This window comes from Propithecus coquereli, unplaced genomic scaffold, assembly GCF_000956105.1.
Source record: "Propithecus coquereli isolate 6110/MARCELLA unplaced genomic scaffold, Pcoq_1.0 Scaffold461, whole genome shotgun sequence".
NCBI lineage: Eukaryota > Metazoa > Chordata > Mammalia > Primates > Indriidae > Propithecus > Propithecus coquereli.
In genome coordinates, this window is record NW_012150408.1 from 2412335 (window position 1) to 2429335 (window position 17001).

General features: G+C 53.9%; 1 protein-coding gene across 4 annotated transcripts in view; it reads left to right on the plus strand.

The window, feature by feature from the left end:
- The window catches only part of ATP2B2 (ATPase, Ca++ transporting, plasma membrane 2), a 117792-nt gene that overhangs the window by 61928 nt on the left and 38863 nt on the right, over positions 1-17001 (plus strand). The window contains exons 6-11 of one of the 4 annotated variants that reach the window (XM_012655142.1): positions 561-593; positions 1675-1734; positions 6825-6866; positions 7688-7846; positions 10323-10537; positions 13735-13977. In XM_012655142.1, the coding sequence (XP_012510596.1) occupies positions 561-593; positions 1675-1734; positions 6825-6866; positions 7688-7846; positions 10323-10537; positions 13735-13977 (752 nt within the window). Of the gene's footprint in view, positions 1-560; positions 594-1674; positions 1735-3115; positions 3127-6824; positions 6867-7687; positions 7847-10322; positions 10538-13734; positions 13978-17001 lie in introns of all 4 variants that reach the window. The other 3 variants (XM_012655144.1, XM_012655143.1, XM_012655145.1) reach the window with 3 other exon arrangements.

Consider the following 17001-nt stretch of genomic DNA (forward strand, 5'->3'; position numbering starts at 1 on the left):
CCTGCCCCAGAGTGCTGGCAGGTGGGCAGATTTGAGCACTTGGACAGGATGCAGCAGCCTGTACCCATTTCCTTGTCCTCAGTCGGGCTTGGGTGAGGGGCAGACACACTCAGACCCTTCCACAGGCTAGGCATGTGTTTTTAAAAATGCCTCTAGGAAGACAGGCCTCAACTGGCCCAGAAGCGTGGGTTGGGGTCCTTTGCTGACATACACCTGCACCCCAGCAAGATGGGGTGTCGGAAGAATTGGCCTCATGTAGAGAGAAGGGATGGTATGTGGAAGGGACGTGGCAGAGGAAGCCTAGGGACAGCCCAGCATCTCAGTCCACAGTGAGCTGCGCGGCCAGGGCTGGGCCTCTCTGCTCTCCCGTCCTATCACCTCATCTAAGGACTCTCCTTAGAGCCCACCAACCACATGTTCCCATTTCACGATGAGCCCAGGTGTGTGGCTGTGTGTGCCCACACACACACGTGTGTGCATGTATGTGTGTGTGCTCATGTGTGCAGATGGGGCTGCGTGTGCTTCTCCTTCATTAACATGTCTCAAAAATCATCACACAGGTGTGAAGAAGGGGGATGGCCTTCAGCTACCAGGTACAGTAAGACACCCCTCGGGGTAGGCGGGCTTTTAGAAATAGCAGCAGCCTTTGGCCACTGGGCCCTGGCCCCAGACCACCAGCACGCAGCTGGGGAAGGCACGTGCCTGCTGAAGCCTCCCCCAAAGACACTCCTCTGTTTCCTCATGTGATGCCAGCCCCATGGGATGAGCCAACACCCCACTCTGCCCTCTTGCCCATATGTTGCCTCACCCTCCGGGCCAATGCCCCTTGGCACCACCATAGTGCCCGGCCCTGCTCCTCCCACCAGCACCCTACAGAGCCCATGTCCACCTCGCCCAATAGTGTGTCTCACCCAACAGGGCCTCTTCCTTCTCCTCCCCATAAAACCCTGTTCCCCACCCCACAAAAAAAGCACCAGGGGTGAATTTGGCCATTTCATATCACTTTTAATTTCTAAATTAAGATAAATTCACTAGTGCCTTTTCTGTCTCGTGTACAAAATGTGACATGCTTGATGTCACCTTTTAAGTGGCGGGACATCTCCTGTGGACGTTAACAAGGCAATCTTTGGCATGGGCAGTGGCCTGAGTCAGAGGCGTGAATCTGTTTAAGTCACAGCCATGGGCAGATGCCCTGCGGGAGCACCTGGCACACGGTCACTGAGGTCATAGCAGATACCCATCCTGAGTGGTTGGTGCCCACACCCCACGGTACATTGAATATTTTGAACTGACTCCTAGCCATGAGTCCCTCTGGCCCCGGTGGGCAGTCAGATCCTCTCCCCCGTGGAACCCTCCCTGAAGGGGGACCCGCCTGACCGGCCGGGCCGACAGGGTCCACACCTCACCACAGAGCAGTGCCATCCCCCCAGTCGCCCTGGTCGTCCTCCATGTTTTATTTCAAAGACCCTCCATGTCTGAGTTCTTCCCTTCAATGTCTGCATCTCTCTGGGAACATTTCACCCCCAAATTTGAGTTTCTCGATTTCCAACGAAGAATTTACTTTTTTTTAAGAATAGAGTCATGTTATTTCCCCACAAGTTGGTTCATGTCTTCACTGTTGTTGCTTTTCTCCATTGTGACGCACTGCATTTTCCATCCCTCCCACCCCTGCAGCAGCAGACGGTGTGGCAGCGTCCAAGGCTGCAGATAGTGCACATGCCAGCCTGGCCAATGGTATGTCTCCGGCGGCGAGCCTGGGTCTCGGTTGGATGGGCCTCTCCCCAGCTCTGGGCTTTCTTTCCCTGTTCTGGACCGCACAGATCTCAGATGTGCATGGGCTGCTCAGTCACCCTCTCACGCAGGGCCAGCGCTTAAGAGGAGCCACACTGCGGAGTCAACTCCACGCCCACTTGCGGCTGCCAAAAAGGCACTGGCCCCCATGGCCCTTGCCCCCCAGTGGGGCCCAGAAGAGGGACATGACTTTGGCTTCAGATCTGGCCCCCAGGGAGCAGTGGTATCCCACCTGGCGTGGCCCTCTCCTAAGTGCATCCTGGCCCTGGCTTTGGGAAGAAGGCCTGGGGTCAGGACCTGGGCTGAATCTGACATCTGGGTCCCCAGAAGAGGCTCCAGTCCTTGACTCTAAAATGCCCTCGAGGGAGGGGGACCCAGGCCAGGTTCAGCTCCTTGGCCCTGCCCCCTAGCATGGCTGAGCCACCAGTAGACATTTCTCCTCTCCTCTTTCACGGAGCAAACGGGCAGGGGGTGGCTTGGGCCCGGGCCTAGTTCTGTCCCTCGGACATAGACAGGTGTTTCTTGCTGTGCTTGTGCTGGAGCCTTTGTCCTGGGTCTCTGCGTTCCGACTGGCCCCTGGGGATGCGGGGAGGCGCTGCCTCTGTGTACCGGGGTCTGCTCTTCAGCCTCTTCACGCACGGCCAGGAGGTAATTCCCGTCGCTGGCCTCCAAGCCTCTAGAAGATTGCGGATTTCTATCCTCTCCCAACTTCAGAGCAACAGATGAGGCTTCTGTTTACTCAGACACAGCCCCTGTCCCCAAATAGGTAACACAGTCGTCACCCAGGCTACTTCTGAACTGCTGGGAGCCATCAGGGCTCGGTCATGAAAACCTTGCACCAGAGAAGCCAAAGGAAGGGGAAAGTCTCTGTTGCAGCACCGCTGCGTACCAGGCCCTGGGCCACGGGTTTCTTACCCATACCATTTACTCCTCACCGGTCCTGCAAAACGTGGAGACTGGTTCCCCCATCCTCCCATCCCTGCTCCAGACTTCTGGCCAAGCCACCTGCATTCAAAGTAACCAGGGATGGAAGCGCCTAGTAGATTTCTGGGCCCGGGCAAGGCACTTTTGCCAGCAGGACCTTGCCAAGAAGGGCTAATTCAGGTGTGGGTCTATTTCAGGCCCAGGAGGAGGAAGGAGGACAGCTTGGGGAGTGGGAGGTGTCATGTGTCAGGGAGAGGTGGCTAAGGGGTGACAGGGAGAACCAACGCGGGCAAACCCACTACTGGGGGAGAAGAAACCAGGAGGTGGCACCCCTTTCCCCCAGGTGATGAGCCCGCTGGGCTCTGTGAACATACAGACCCCTCCAGGCTGCCAGTTCCAGAGAAAAGGGCAGTTTCACTTCCACACCGCAGGAGAAACCACCAAATGTCCCAGGAAAAACTGCAGGAAAGATGGGGAACTTTCATTTCTTGACCACTGCTGTGCACCAGGCACTGTTGCAAGCATTTCATGTTCCCCATCTCATCTAATCCTCCTGACAACCCCGTGATGCAGGTTTTATTGTCCCCACTTTAAAGATGAGGAGACTGAGGCTCAAGGAGATCAAGACGCTAGCCCAGGGTCACAGAGCTGGAACCCAGACCTGGCTGGCTCTAAAGTGTGTGCTGTGCTCCTCCTCCTGATGCAGGATTTCTCAATGGAGTGTGTCTTGTAAGTTTCACAAGGATGTTAAGAGGTCCCCCCAAGAAAAGGATCCCGTGGCCAAAGATGTTTAGGGACCACTGGATTGAGTTGGTTTCTTCCTATTTAGAGGAGTTCTCAGAGCTTTGAATATGCTGGTGTGTAGTGAAGAGTTATATACAGGGTTTCCCAGGCCTTTCCTGGCTGAATCCTGCGGGATCGGCACACCCCATAATGTACTCGGGAAACAGTGCTCTAAGCCATTGCTATTCAAAGTGTGATCAAAGACCCGAAGCCCGAGCGTCACTGGGGAGCTTATTATAAGTGCAGAATTTCGGGGCCCACCCAGACCAACTGAGCGAGGGTCTCCATTTGAACAAACTTTCCAGACTCCAAGCGAGGCCTGAGCCTCAGTGAGGGGGAATTAACTGTTCTTCCCCTCCTTCCTCCGAGCCTCCCTTCCTTCCTCCAAGCCTCCCAACTGCAATGACTTGCATGTGGGGAAAAATTGGGGGCGGCAACATCCCCCTTGACCCCGCTCGCCAGGCCCCCAGCTGAAAGGTGGGTGTGCTCCATCTATCTCGGAGGCATTATGATTGCCATTATTATTTTATCATTTCCTTTTATGCTTGTTAATACATCACCTATAATCACAGTTACCATCACGATTAATTATACATCCCCGTTAACCCCTGAAGTTTACACAGCACTTTGTAGGTGCGTTTCGTAAACGTTGCCTTGGCTGACATCAGCCCATTCCACAGAGAAGGAAATGGAGGCACAGGGAAGAGGAGTGATATTTCCCAGGTCTCCCCAAAGCTTGTGTATCAGGTCACCCACCAGGAGTCCTCCAGATTTATGCTCTTCACACTCATGTCCCTCATGGGGCACCAAGAGAAGAGACCCATTTGGAAAAGCCTCATCTGGCATCGGATGCAGAGAAGAGCCTCCAAGACTCCGCCCTGGTGCCCCTTCTTGGATCCCATCCCCAGCTCCCCCGAAATATAGCCCATCCTCCAGGCCCCACGTGGAGCCAGAGCTGGCTGTCCCAACATAGTCCATGGCCAGGCGAGCACAAATTTGACTGAGGAGAGCCCCAAAAAATCCCCTTGCTGCTGAGAAACCAGGCCATCTGCTCCAAAGCTCTCCCAGAACGTGGCTCCCTTCCTCCAACATGTGCATTGGTGATTATTTTTCTGGCCACGTGGTCACTATGGAAATAAAAGAGGAAATTGCTAGCTTGGCTTAATGAGCACCCACACCCGCTCTTGCATGTGATAATATGCAATGCAAATAAAGGGCCCTTTGAGCCTCCTAAAACCAACTATTGAAGCAGAGTCCTCTGGTGCCCCCAGCCCAGTTAGTAAAATTATTTTAGAAAATAAAAATAATTGTTCATTCCTGTTTGCTCTAAAAAGCTTTTTTCTCTCATGTTTTTTAATCCAGTAGAGAGAGTTTTACAATAGAGCCCCGAGGGCCTTTCTCTTTAAGGCCCACAGTGGGCCACTGGCCCTGTGCTGTGGGAGGCCGTGGGAGCGGCCTTACGTAAGCTGCACTTACACTTGGATAGACAGTGTTGGGCGGGGCCCAGGGAAGCCACTTGTCCCCTCTGAGTCACCATGGGGTGGGTACAGTGACAGTGAGGAACTAATCACGCAGGGTCGTTCTGGGGGTGCTCCATAAATGCAGGCTGCCTGTGAGCCTCCCTTGGCCTCAGTTTCCTCCTCCATAAAATGAGAGCGATGAAAATCCCTCCTCCCCTAGCTTGCAGGACACTGGGAGACTGACAAGAGATGACACTTGCAAAAGCCCTTTGAAACTTCAAAAGGCTGAACCCTGCAAGTGGCTAATATTAAGGTAACTTTGGGGCTCTCTGGGAGGTGAATGTCTCATCCCATTTTATGGATGTGGAAACTGAGGCTGGGAGAGGTAAAGCTACACAGCTTGCTGGCGGCAAAACGGGAGCTTCGGGAATCCAGTCCCAGCAATGCCTCCTAATTCCACTGCCCTGGGCTCACAGAGAGTGAGGGGCAGCTGTGGTCTCCCGACTTGGCTTCCGGGGAGGCGACGGCTGGGCGGAAGCGTGCACGCACTTTGGAGCCAGCTATCCATTTACCTATTGAGGCTCGGGGCCTCAGTTTCTCATCTGTAAATGGGTATAATATGAGAGCACCCTTCGTAGGTGAGGCTGTGGTGAGGATTGGATGGAACCGTGGGGCCCGTGTGCACCCGGCATGCGTTGGGCTCTCGGAGAACGTGAACTATGACAATGACCTTCATGGCAAACACCCAAGGGTGACCGACCCTCTCAGACCCCTCCCAAGGGGGTGAGGCCCACAGGCAGAGCTCTGGGTGAGCGTGCGGGCCCAGTGGACAGGAAGGTGCAGGTAAAGGCAGGCGTCTTAGATGAGAGGCAGCAGCCACCAGTCCCCACACTGGGAACACAGGCCACAAGCCTCTGGCCAGGGCTGGGGCAGGGCCTCCAGGGCAGCCCTGACGAGGGGCTGGGGAGCCCCACATTCAGCCCTTTCCCAGACGAGGCAGCATCGGGTCCTGCTGGGGGGCGCCCAGGAGAGCCCTCGGACCCTGCTCAGCCTGTCTGCTGCGGCCCAAGGCACAGAGTAAGAACACACATTCCTACCCACGGGTCGACGGCCCCCCCTTGGGAACCAGGGCACCTCCACGAAGCCCCTGGACACACTCAGAGCCCCTCAGACACCACCACTGGGACCCCCTGCTCACTCTGTGCCCTGGTCACTCTCGGGGGTGTGGGGCAGGGTCATCCCTGCCATGGCTTCGCACCCTTCAGAGGAAGAAGGAGAAAGTAGAATCGTCCTCTAGAGCCAGAAACTAAGGACCACATTGACCCCTCCATTCTAGAAACTGCCCCCTTCCCCTGCCCTCTGTATCTCTCTCTCTCCACCCGCCTTCTCTCTCTCTCTCTCTCTCTCTCTCTCTCTCTCTCTCGTTGTGTTTGCGTCTTTTCCTTTATGGAAAAACGAAAAGCTGAACAAGTTTCCCTTTACCTTCTCTCAGCCCCTAAAATGCGCCAACCAGATCAGTCCTAAAAGGCTCTCCTCTCCCTCCTGCCAGGAGACTCTGGTCCCTTTTACCCTCAAATTCTGTCCTCTCATCTAGAAAGCGCTCAGGGCCACAGTTATCCAACAGAAACCCTCTGCCAAGCCCCCTGGAGAGTCCGGAGTTGCTGGGACTGGCGCAGCTGAGGCGGTGGCCAGGCTTGCTCTTGTGCCGGGGCCTCCCCAGTGTCCCTGTTCCCTGTACGGAGGGACAGAGTCAGCACGGCCCTTCCTCCATCTGTGCCGTGAGTGTCTGTGGCCTCTTGTGTCTCCGTGATGACCGACCGTGTGCTGTCTGTTCTCTGTTGTCTGTTAAAATTCTCTGTCGTGTAGGTAAGATGCAGGATGGCAATGTGGACTCCAGCCAGAGCAAAGGTAACCCTCTCCCATTCACCGGCTTTTGTGCTCCCTGCAGCCCCTCCCCATGGTTCTGAGAGTCACACCAGAGGCAGGGACTGGCGGGGCCAGAGGCAGACAGTCCACACTTGCGGGTGTCCGCTGACTTCGGGGGTGTAGCGGTGATCTGCATGGTGCCAGGCCAAATAAAGTGGTGTCCACCAGTGAGGAGAGGGGACGCCCGCGGGCCCGCGTCTCCCCAGCCTTTGAGTGCTGCTGCCCATTCAGCTGAGGACTTTGAGATCCTTAGAGGCCAAGAGGGAGGGAGTTTGGCTCAGTCTCCATCCGGAAGGGCCACAGCCCCTCCAGTCAGTCCTGCCTGAAGAGGCCACGCTGACTGGGGACAGGACTTGGCACCCATGGATGGGGAGAAACCTCTTGTACCTTTTAAGCCTCCTTTTTGTTCCTCCTGTTTGGTGGCTACTTGATATCTCAACAGCATGGCCCAAGGGCCGGCTGGGTAAAGCCCAAGCCTGCCTGTCCTGTCCGAATGTGGGAAAGGCCAAGGGGCCATTTGGGGTAGCATCCGTGGGCTGCTTCAGGTCCAGAGGGGCCCCCAGCCCGCTACTGCTGGGAATCCAGGGAGGAGCCGTGTCAGTCCCTGCGGTGGCCCAGATTCCAGGTCCGAGGCAGGGAGTGCCGCTGGCATCCAGAGGCTCCCGCTGGAGGAGGCAGCCCCCACCACAGGGCTTCTGCGCCAGCCATGCGGGGCAGGCGGGGGTGGGCGCCACACCCCCACCCTGCAGGCTGACCTGCGCATGTGTCTGTGTGTGTGCCCGTGCCTGCTCTGCCCCCCGCAGCCAAGCAGCAGGATGGGGCGGCCGCCATGGAGATGCAGCCCCTCAAGAGTGCCGAGGGCGGGGACGCCGACGACAAGAAGAAGGCCAACATGCACAAGAAGGAGAAGTCCGTGCTGCAGGGCAAGCTCACCAAGCTGGCTGTGCAGATCGGCAAGGCAGGTGAGTGTGCGGGGTCGGGGGGGGACACAGGACACATAGTGGGACCCAGGCAGAGCCCTGCCCCATGTGGGCCTCAGCCACCTCATCTGCAATGTGGGGGGCTTGAATGAGGGGGGGCCCTGAGGCCCTCCCTTTTCTACCGTAGCAACCAGTTTGAGTCCTGTATACAGTAGGCACTCAATTAGCACTTAGCAAGGCGTAAGATGAAGCTCAAAGCCTGGGCTCTGGTGGCAGACTGACTGCATTCCTGTCTAGCAACAGCTGTGAAAACTCGGGAAAGTAACTTCACCTAGCTCTGAGCCGCTGTCTCTTTGTAAAATGGGGATAATGGTTGTCCCTACGTCACAGGCTGCACGAGGATTAAAGGAGATGGTATATACAGAACACTGAGCACCGAGCACTGGGCATGTGCAGTGGCTAGAGAGGGGACAGGGCCTTCAGGGCCTGAAGCTCTAGGCAGCATGGACTTTATCCCGAGGACAGTGGGAGCTATGGAAAAGGTTTGAGCAGGGGAGGGCAGGGATGGATTTGGGCTTCATAATGTCCACCCTGGCTGCAGTGCAGACGAGAGATTGAAGAGGTTCCAGACAGTGCCAGCAGCCCAGGGAGAAGCCCATTGTCTGAGCCCCAACACAAGCCGGGCTTCCCAGTCGCAGTGGTAGTGGCAGGTGATGGCTGGGGACAGCCCCTCTGGCCCAGGAAGCCAAGCCCAGCTGCAAGGTGAGCCCTGACCCTCTGACATGGTCTTGGCTTCCCCTTCTGGGCAACCATGTGGCAAACGCCAAGGCCTCCCCACCTGGCTGCTCCATCCGTGGCTGTCTCCCGGCTCTAACTATAGACACACAGCCTGGGGACGGGAGGCAAATTATAGGCTTGGCTGTCTATATTTAAAGCCAGGGGCCTGGGGATGGCTCCGGCTGCTGGGAGCTTGGCTTCCCGCCCCTGCAACTGTCAGACAGGGACAGAGCTGGCTCTGCAGTGCTGCAGCTGGAGGTGGGGGTGGGGAGTAGTGGGCCCAGGGATTTCCTCCATCCCTGCCATTGCCACCATCACAGGCAGAAGGCCCCATGGAAACATGGCACCAGCGGGGCAGGGAACTAAGCGATGAGAACAACCCCGTGACCTCCTAAGTCCTCCCTCCCGCCTTCCCACAACCCCAGGCCTGCCGAAAATGGAGTTCCCAGGCAAGCAGTCCTGGCTTCATGATCCACTCTGCCTCTCGGGCTGAATTCCCTGGAGGTAGAGCTGAGATGGGTGGGCGAGGGACTTACGGATATGGCGCTCTCAGGTGAGACCTGCAGGGGTAGGGGGTGCAGGGAAAGGCCAGGGGAGAAGCCAGACACAGCTGAGATTTCCGGAGAACTCTCTATCTCGCCTGGTCCCGGGGGAGCCTGTCCCACCTCGCAGCAGGCGGCTAGGCTTCGGGACCCCCACATCAGCCGCTGGGTATTGGCCATCGGGTTGGGGCAAGTTGTATTTCCAGGTGCTTCCCAGCAAGGGGACTCCAGTCGCCCCAAGGGGCTCCTCGTCTGGCAGAAGCTGCAGATGCGAGCAGTCTCCACAGCACCTGTGGCAGCACCTGCAGCCATGGGGGGTGGGCATGCCCGACCAGCAAGAGGAACCCCAGGGGATCTGGACGGGTCCCCAGCTGCATTCCTACAGCTACAGCGTCTCCTCAGCTTGCAGCCATGGGCAAGTCACCTCCCTTCTCTGAGTCTCAGGTTCCTCACCCAAAAAAATGGCCACCCATCGTTTCCTCTACCTGGGACGCTGTCCCCCAGGTCACCATGTGGCTGCTCCCCTCATTATTCTGGTATCTGCTCAAATATCACCTCCTCCAAGAAGCCTTCCCTGGCCACCCTAGCTAAAGTAGCCACTCCCTGCCACCCCTTGTCACTTCCTACCACGCCGCCCTGGCAGTTTTCTTCACAGCACATATCCTTGTTTATTCGTGTCTTGTCTTCCTCCCCTCTGGGGTGTCAGCCCCCCAGGGCAGGAACTCTGCCTTCTTTACTGCTGTGTCCCTTCGTCCTTGACTAGGAGCTACCATGTGCCTGGCACATCGTAGGTGCTCAAAAGGTATCTGTCGATGAATGAGTACGTCAGCGACACCAACATGACGTTACTCCAGTTCGAAGGCCCTGTGCAAACAGCCCTTTGTTTCCCCGCGCAGTCGCCCGCACACGCTTGTTGAGTGCCTGCGACGTGCGGGCGCTGCGCTAGCATCTCACGTGCATCACACATCAGAGCCTTCCCTGTGGGGGGAGTGTGCATCCCCCTCGGACGGACTGGGACACTGAGGCCCAGTGAGAATCAAGGACTTGCCCCGAGTCACCGAGCGAGGAAATGGCGGAGCTGGCAGGTGAACTGGGGTCTGCCTGACCCCGGAGCCCTTTCGGCTGAGGGTCTAGTCCGCACTCACTCCCAAGAGCCTCCCAGCCCTAGCACGCCCTGAACACGCGTGCCCGTGTTGCAGGCTTGGTGATGTCGGCCATCACGGTGATCATCCTGGTGCTCTACTTCACCGTGGACACCTTCGTGGTCAACAAGAAGCCATGGCTGCCCGAGTGCACACCTGTCTACGTGCAGTACTTCGTCAAATTCTTCATCATCGGCGTGACGGTGCTGGTGGTCGCTGTGCCCGAGGGGCTCCCTCTGGCAGTCACCATCTCGCTGGCCTACTCGGTGAAGGTGAGGGGGAGGAGAGCAGGGCCAGCCGCAGATGCAGCCCTGCTGGGGGCCTGGGGGGCCAGTGGGGCTGGCACTGGGACTGGGAGATGAGCTAAGAAGAAGCCTGTGAGCCCACTGGTAGCTCGGAGAGAGGATGTATGCAGGACCCCAAAACTCCAACACCTCTCTGTGGCAAACCAGAGAGCCAGACCCTGGCTAAAGGGGCACGTTATTCAGCCCAGCCAAGTGCCACTTTGTGGGCATGCAGGCCAGATCTGCACGTTTTTTAGAAAAGCCAGAAGTCTGGTTTTAATGTAAACTCTCTCAATTTTTAGACATTGGCAGTCAACTCAGCTTTAAAAAAATAAAATGCTTTTTAAAAAATGAAAGAGACATCACTGTGCAGGCCAAAACTTATGCTCACCCCACCGAATTTAGGCAGAAGTCTGATAGTCGCCATTACAGGCCTCATGGGTAGCCAAGCGACTTCTAAAACTAACCTCAGGGCTCGCTCCCTAGGCTGGGAGAGGTAAGCCAAAAATGAAAAAGAAGTTTGATTTTATGGAAGCCTCCTCCCCTAGAGAGATGGCCTGAAAATATAAGAGGTTTTAAAAGCAATTAAGTGAAGGATTGAGGTCATGAATGCTCGCTGGGAAAGCTTGATCTGGGGGTAACCCTAAGTGCCACCCTGATAGTAGAGCCGCACCTCCACCTGTGCATGGGCTGCGGCTGTTTGTGCAGCCCAAATGCTACAAGTCTGACCCTCCTTGGGTCACCTCCAGGTTCTCACGCCCCAGTCTCCTTTTCTTCCCTTTGCCCTGTGGTTTTTCCTCCTCAAAGGGTCAGGCCCTGGGTTCCTGCCTCCCAGTGCCCCAATGCTGGGATGTCCGCGAGGGCGGAGGCATGGTCATGTTTAGAAACAGGGCCTTCACTCTGAGAAATTGGCAGAGCCACAGGAGGGCACGGTGAGCATCAGTTTCCAAGCTGCAATTTGGGTTGGGCCCGCCGATGTAATTTCATACAGAAAAGAGATCTCTGGGTGCGTGCCAGAAAGTGGCGGCTCTGCGTAAAGGATACGGCCCTTATCAGCTCCCTGTTTTAGGGTTCTCGAAGAAACTCTGTCCCACAAACCAGAGCCCAAACAGGTCACAACACAATGTTCTTGGGGGCCTGGGGCCGGGAGAGGGTGACTCTTACAAGGCCGTGAGTAAGGGGCCCCACAGCCACCCCGCTGAGCTTGGGGTCTCTGAAAGTTGCGCAGCGCTGGTCTGGGGCTCCTGTGCCGACGGTGTCAGGCCCCTGCACCTTCTGCGGCTCGTGTCTCTGGCAGTGGCGCCTTCAGTCGTCTCAGCTGTTACTTGTGCAGTCACTGGATCAACTTAGAGCGCCCAACCCAGGAGGGCAGACTGCGCCCTCTCTGAGCCAGGGCCTGGGAGCCACCATCAAGAGCACAGAGGTGACTGACCAGGGCTCAGCAGAGACGCAATGTGACCCACATGTGTAATTTGAAATTTCCTTGCAGCCACATTACCAAAAAAAGGTAAAAAAAATGGGCAAAGTTAATTTTAATGATATAATTTACTTAATATGTCCAAATTATTATCAATCCAACATGTAATCAATATAAAAATTATTAATGAGATATCTCTTTTGTGTTTCTTTTTTCATAACACCTGAGGTGTATTTTGTACCCACAGCACGTTTCACTTCGTGCATGCAGCAGCCACCCGTGACTACTGCATTGGACACAGCAGACTTAGAGATTCTTGAGCCCAACAGACAACCCTCTTCAGAGGGTGCAGATGGGCTAAGGCCCGAAGGAGTGATCCGGGCTGTGAGGTTAAACAGAGCTGGGTTCAAATCCCAGCTTTAAACCCCACCAGGTGTGTGATCCTAGTCTACTCACTTGGCCTAGGTTTCTTCGATTGCCAAAATGCATTACCAGAACCCTCTCAAGTCTCACAGCGTTCTTACAACATCAGACAAGAAAGCAAATTCAGAAGGGCTTTGCAAACTGTAAAGTGTGTTGCAAATTTGAGTTGCTGTTAGTGGTCCATTCAACATACATTTATTGTTACTATATTCACAAGTTTATAATACAAGGAACAGCAATAGCAGAAAATCCTACCAGTACTTGTTTTATAGTAACATAAGCTTGTATTAAAATTATTCTAACCACGCTCCTTTTTTACCCTTGTTATAAAAGGGTATAATAGGAGCAAGAATAAAGGAAATCAAATTCCCGTGCGCAGGCTGGAACTCCGTCTGATTCAGCCACTCTGTCAGGAGAGCCTGCGAGAAGAATCGTGATTCCTTGAGAATTACTTTATTTGCATTATTTGCTTGAGAACCTAGAAAAAGCCATGGGCGTGGTGCTGGGCCAGCGAGAAAAAGGAGGGCATATAGAAGAAGATAAAGAGCATAAGAGGGTTCCATTTTTGTCATAAATTTTGAAAGAAAGGATGTTGATGTATAAGATGTATCAGTTCTAAGTGGTAGCTTATGGTTTTCTTTTTCCTTCTAGTGTATCTACATTTAAAAGATATTTTTGGTTTTTATTATGCAAGTTATAATACGTATTTATTATAGAAAAAATATAATAAATACTGTAGATCTTTATTTTTTATCAACCTACATCACACTTCGAAAAATCTATAGATCTTTAAAAGAAGATCGTGAAAATCTGCAATTCTATTGCCTAGAGATAATGACATTAATACTTTGATATTTTCCCAGATAGTTTCTTATATTCTAGATTTATTTATATCCTCAATTTATTTACTTTTGTTGAAATTAAAGAGATGATGAAAACAAGGCACCATTAAAAGATGATGCATTTAAGAAAATCTATAACAAAATAAGGAATATTTACATTAGGCTGTAAGAGAGAAATATTTGAAGTAAATCAGAGAGGACCTAACCTGAATTTATTTATTCTCTTTTCCCTTATTTTTTCCATAAAGAATGTAGATTACTTCTGTAATCCAAATTGATAAACTCAATTAATCAAGCCTTTTAAATGGCTCAGATAATTAAAGAGAAAGGAGCCCAGGCGTCAGAGGCTGCAGCGGCCAAGATCCTTCACAGACACAGGAAGCAAAGGGCAGGCTGTGGCATCTCTGCCTCATTGACTGCGTATTTACCCAGTGTCCCCAGGTACTGCTGGTTCCCCAGCTCCCTCTCCTCACTGTTGCCCTCTCACCTGCTCCTTCTCCCAGAAAATGATGAAGGACAACAACCTGGTACGTCACCTGGATGCCTGTGAGACCATGGGCAACGCCACGGCCATCTGCTCGGACAAGACGGGCACGCTGACCACCAATCGCATGACCGTGGTGCAGGCCTATGTCGGTGACGTCCACTACAAGGAGATCCCTGACCCCAGCTCCATCAATGACAAGACCATGGAGCTGCTGGTCAACGCCATCGCCATCAACAGCGCCTACACCACCAAGATTCTGGTAAGGGGGTGCCAGGCACGTCCTCCACCAGAGGGAGCAACATCCAGGGGAGGATGCAGAAGCACTGGGGCAGGTGGAGAAATGTGATTCGTATTTTCAAATCCTGCTGATACGTGTTGGTATGGTTAGATAGTAAGCAATTTGTTCCTCTTTGAGATAGTATTCTATTAACATTGCTATGACATTTGTGTGACCAAAAAAAAAAAAGATTGTCGTTAATTGTGTTTTTTAGATCCTGTCATTGGCCCTCCCCCACACACACACAATTTTTTTTTATTAGTTAGCTTTTGCTACATAACAAACTATTCCAACACGTAATGGCTCAAAGTAAAACTGTGTATTTAGCTCGAAATCCTGTGAGTCAGCAGTTCAGCTGGGTTCAGCTGGGTGGTTCTTCTGGTCCCGGCTGGGCTGCCTCATGCATCTGCAGTGGTTCAGGTGGACAGCTCTGCTGATCTTGGCAGCACTGTGGGCTAATACAGCATAGCCTCAGTTGGGCTGGCTCATGTCCCCTCTGCGTGGTCTTGCAAGCAAGCTAGTCTGAGCTTGTCGACATGATGATAACAGGATTCCAAGAGAGCAGAAGTGCGCAAGGTCTCTTGAGGCCTAGGCTCTGAACTGGCGTGTTGCTGTGTTCTTTTGGCTAACGTAAGTTAGGAGGCTAACCCAGATTCACATACTGGGTTAACAGACCCCACCTCTTGATGGGAGGTATTGCAAAGGGCTGGGATTCAGGGCGGGGAATAACTGTGGCCTTTTTCACAATCTACTACTGACGTTGTTATTATTGTTAGTAATAGTAGTAATCTTCCTCATTTTGATAAGAAAAAGTCTCACCTTACTATCTCTGCTAAGCGGCCTAGACTCTTCATGTTGTAATCCCTATTTGGTTTGGAAGCACAGGTTTCCTCTTTGTAATTAACCAGCATTTGGATGAAGAGAAACCCAGAGTTCATCTGTCCACATGTCTGTCAGCTCCCAGATGTAGGACATTTCTGCCTTGTGAGATTCTGGGTGATCCACTGAGCTTTATGTTTACCCTCCAAATATGCCACGCCCTGACCTCCCCCCACATCCCAGAGCCAGCTGCAGCCTTCGAGATCAGGTCGGGTTTGTGGGAGCCGCCAGCAGCTTTATCAAAACGGGAAAAGAGCGTGAGTCAGCAGCAGAGGGCCAGGGGCTGGTGGGAGAAGAAGGTGGAGGAGGCTCCTCACTCTCTGCTGCAGCAGAGCGGCCGCCGCGTCACGCCAGAGCAGCAGGCTGAGGGAGGCAGAATTGACAAAGGGGGAAAGCAGGTTGGGGAACACGAGCTGACGGTGAGCGAGCACCCTGGGGGTGATGCCAGGAATGACGACGTTTTCGTCTTCTTCCCCCACCCCCAACCCCGATTTGGGAATCAAGGGAGATCAAAGATGCTTTATTCTGTTCCCCAGGCCTTCCTAAAATAACTGACATGCTCTGACGATCTCGTCCTGCAGGCGTGGCAGAGAGGGGAACAGGGCGATTCCCAGAATGGGCTTCAGGCAATGGGGACAGCCACGTGGGCGCAGCCCTTGGGGTGGGCTTGGATTGAGATGTTATTCAGTTACAGTCAAGAGGAGTTCTTGGGATCTGCCAGGAGGGCTGCAGAAACATCTCTGCAGTGATAAGTCTCGATTAAGCAGTGCTTTGTCGCACCGGCGACAAGTTAAAATCTCATTTCCAGATGGTGGATTGAGCCTGTGTCCAGGTGGCATAAAAGACAGGGGTCAGCCAGCCCACCTGTTGAGGCTGGAGAGAGGCCAGGACCCTGGGAACTGGAGCCCTTGGTTTACAGCCCAGGCCAGGTCACTTACTTCTCGGTCCCCTTCTGTGCCTTGAACCCTGGCGTCCTAGCACACCTATGCCTGTCTTTCTGGGTCTTTCCTGAAAGTACCCTGGCTACATGGTTCCCTTTGCTGGGGGCTGACAGCCATCAGTGTGGGAGGCACGGCAGAGCCCCTGTATGACTAGGAAGTGGTTAAAACTCAGGAGCCAGACGGCCTGGGTTCAAATTCCTCACTGGCCGTGCGAATGTAAACAAGTTACTTAACCTCTTGGTGCCTCTGTTTCCTGGGGGCTATACAGGATTACCGTGAGGATAAAGTGCGTTACTAAATGGAAAGCACATGCCTGGCACGTAGTCGGTACTCAGTGTTACTGGTGTTGCTCTTCAGCAATCAAATCACCCCTGCAAGGGATCCATTTGCAGCAATGCAGAGGCTATCAAATAAACGACAGCAGAGACATCGGGTTAGAGAGGGAAAGGGTGTTTGCCCAACACCTTACAGCCAATTAGCCGCAAAGCCAACCCCTGAATACCCTAAAGCCAACTGCCGAGTCAGGTTGCCCAGACCAGCTTCCTGGTCACCAAAACCGGTCATGGAGCACCTTTAGCTGGTCTTGGGAAGGAGGGCCTGGGTGCAGAGGGTCCGATTCACAGCCAGGGCTTGCCAGCCATGTGGGGCAACGGGGCTCTCCGGGGCTGCCTTTCTAGGCCCGGTGAAGCCTGAGAAGAGGCTGGGGCTGCTTGGCTCAGGGCAGAAGCCCAGCCACTCTCCATTTGGAAAATCTAGATGAGGACATCCTAAAACCATGCAACAGGAGACAGGGCAGGAAAGACATGCCACGTCCCTCAGCTTCAGTACCCATCAGCTTTAAGTGAGCCTGGCCTGGGAAAGTAAGCACCTGGGCAGGGCTGGGTCACACACTGTCCTCCACGAGGACACCAGTTCCTTCGTCTTGTCGTCGGATAGAGGCTGTGGGCTCTTTAAGAGCAGGAGACAGAGCTGAGTCTCCCCTTGTCCCCTGGCACGGGCTGTTGGGAAGTAGTGGGAAGATGGGTGGGGTACGTGGATTTATTGGTGAATAAATGTATAGATGTGTGGTCAGTGAGATGAGGGAGACAGGAAGAGGGAGGGAGGGAGGGAGGAGCGGTGGGTAGGCGCAAGGACGGCTGGGCGAATGTGAATTGATAGGAGTCTCAGGGCAGGACCAATCCCTCCA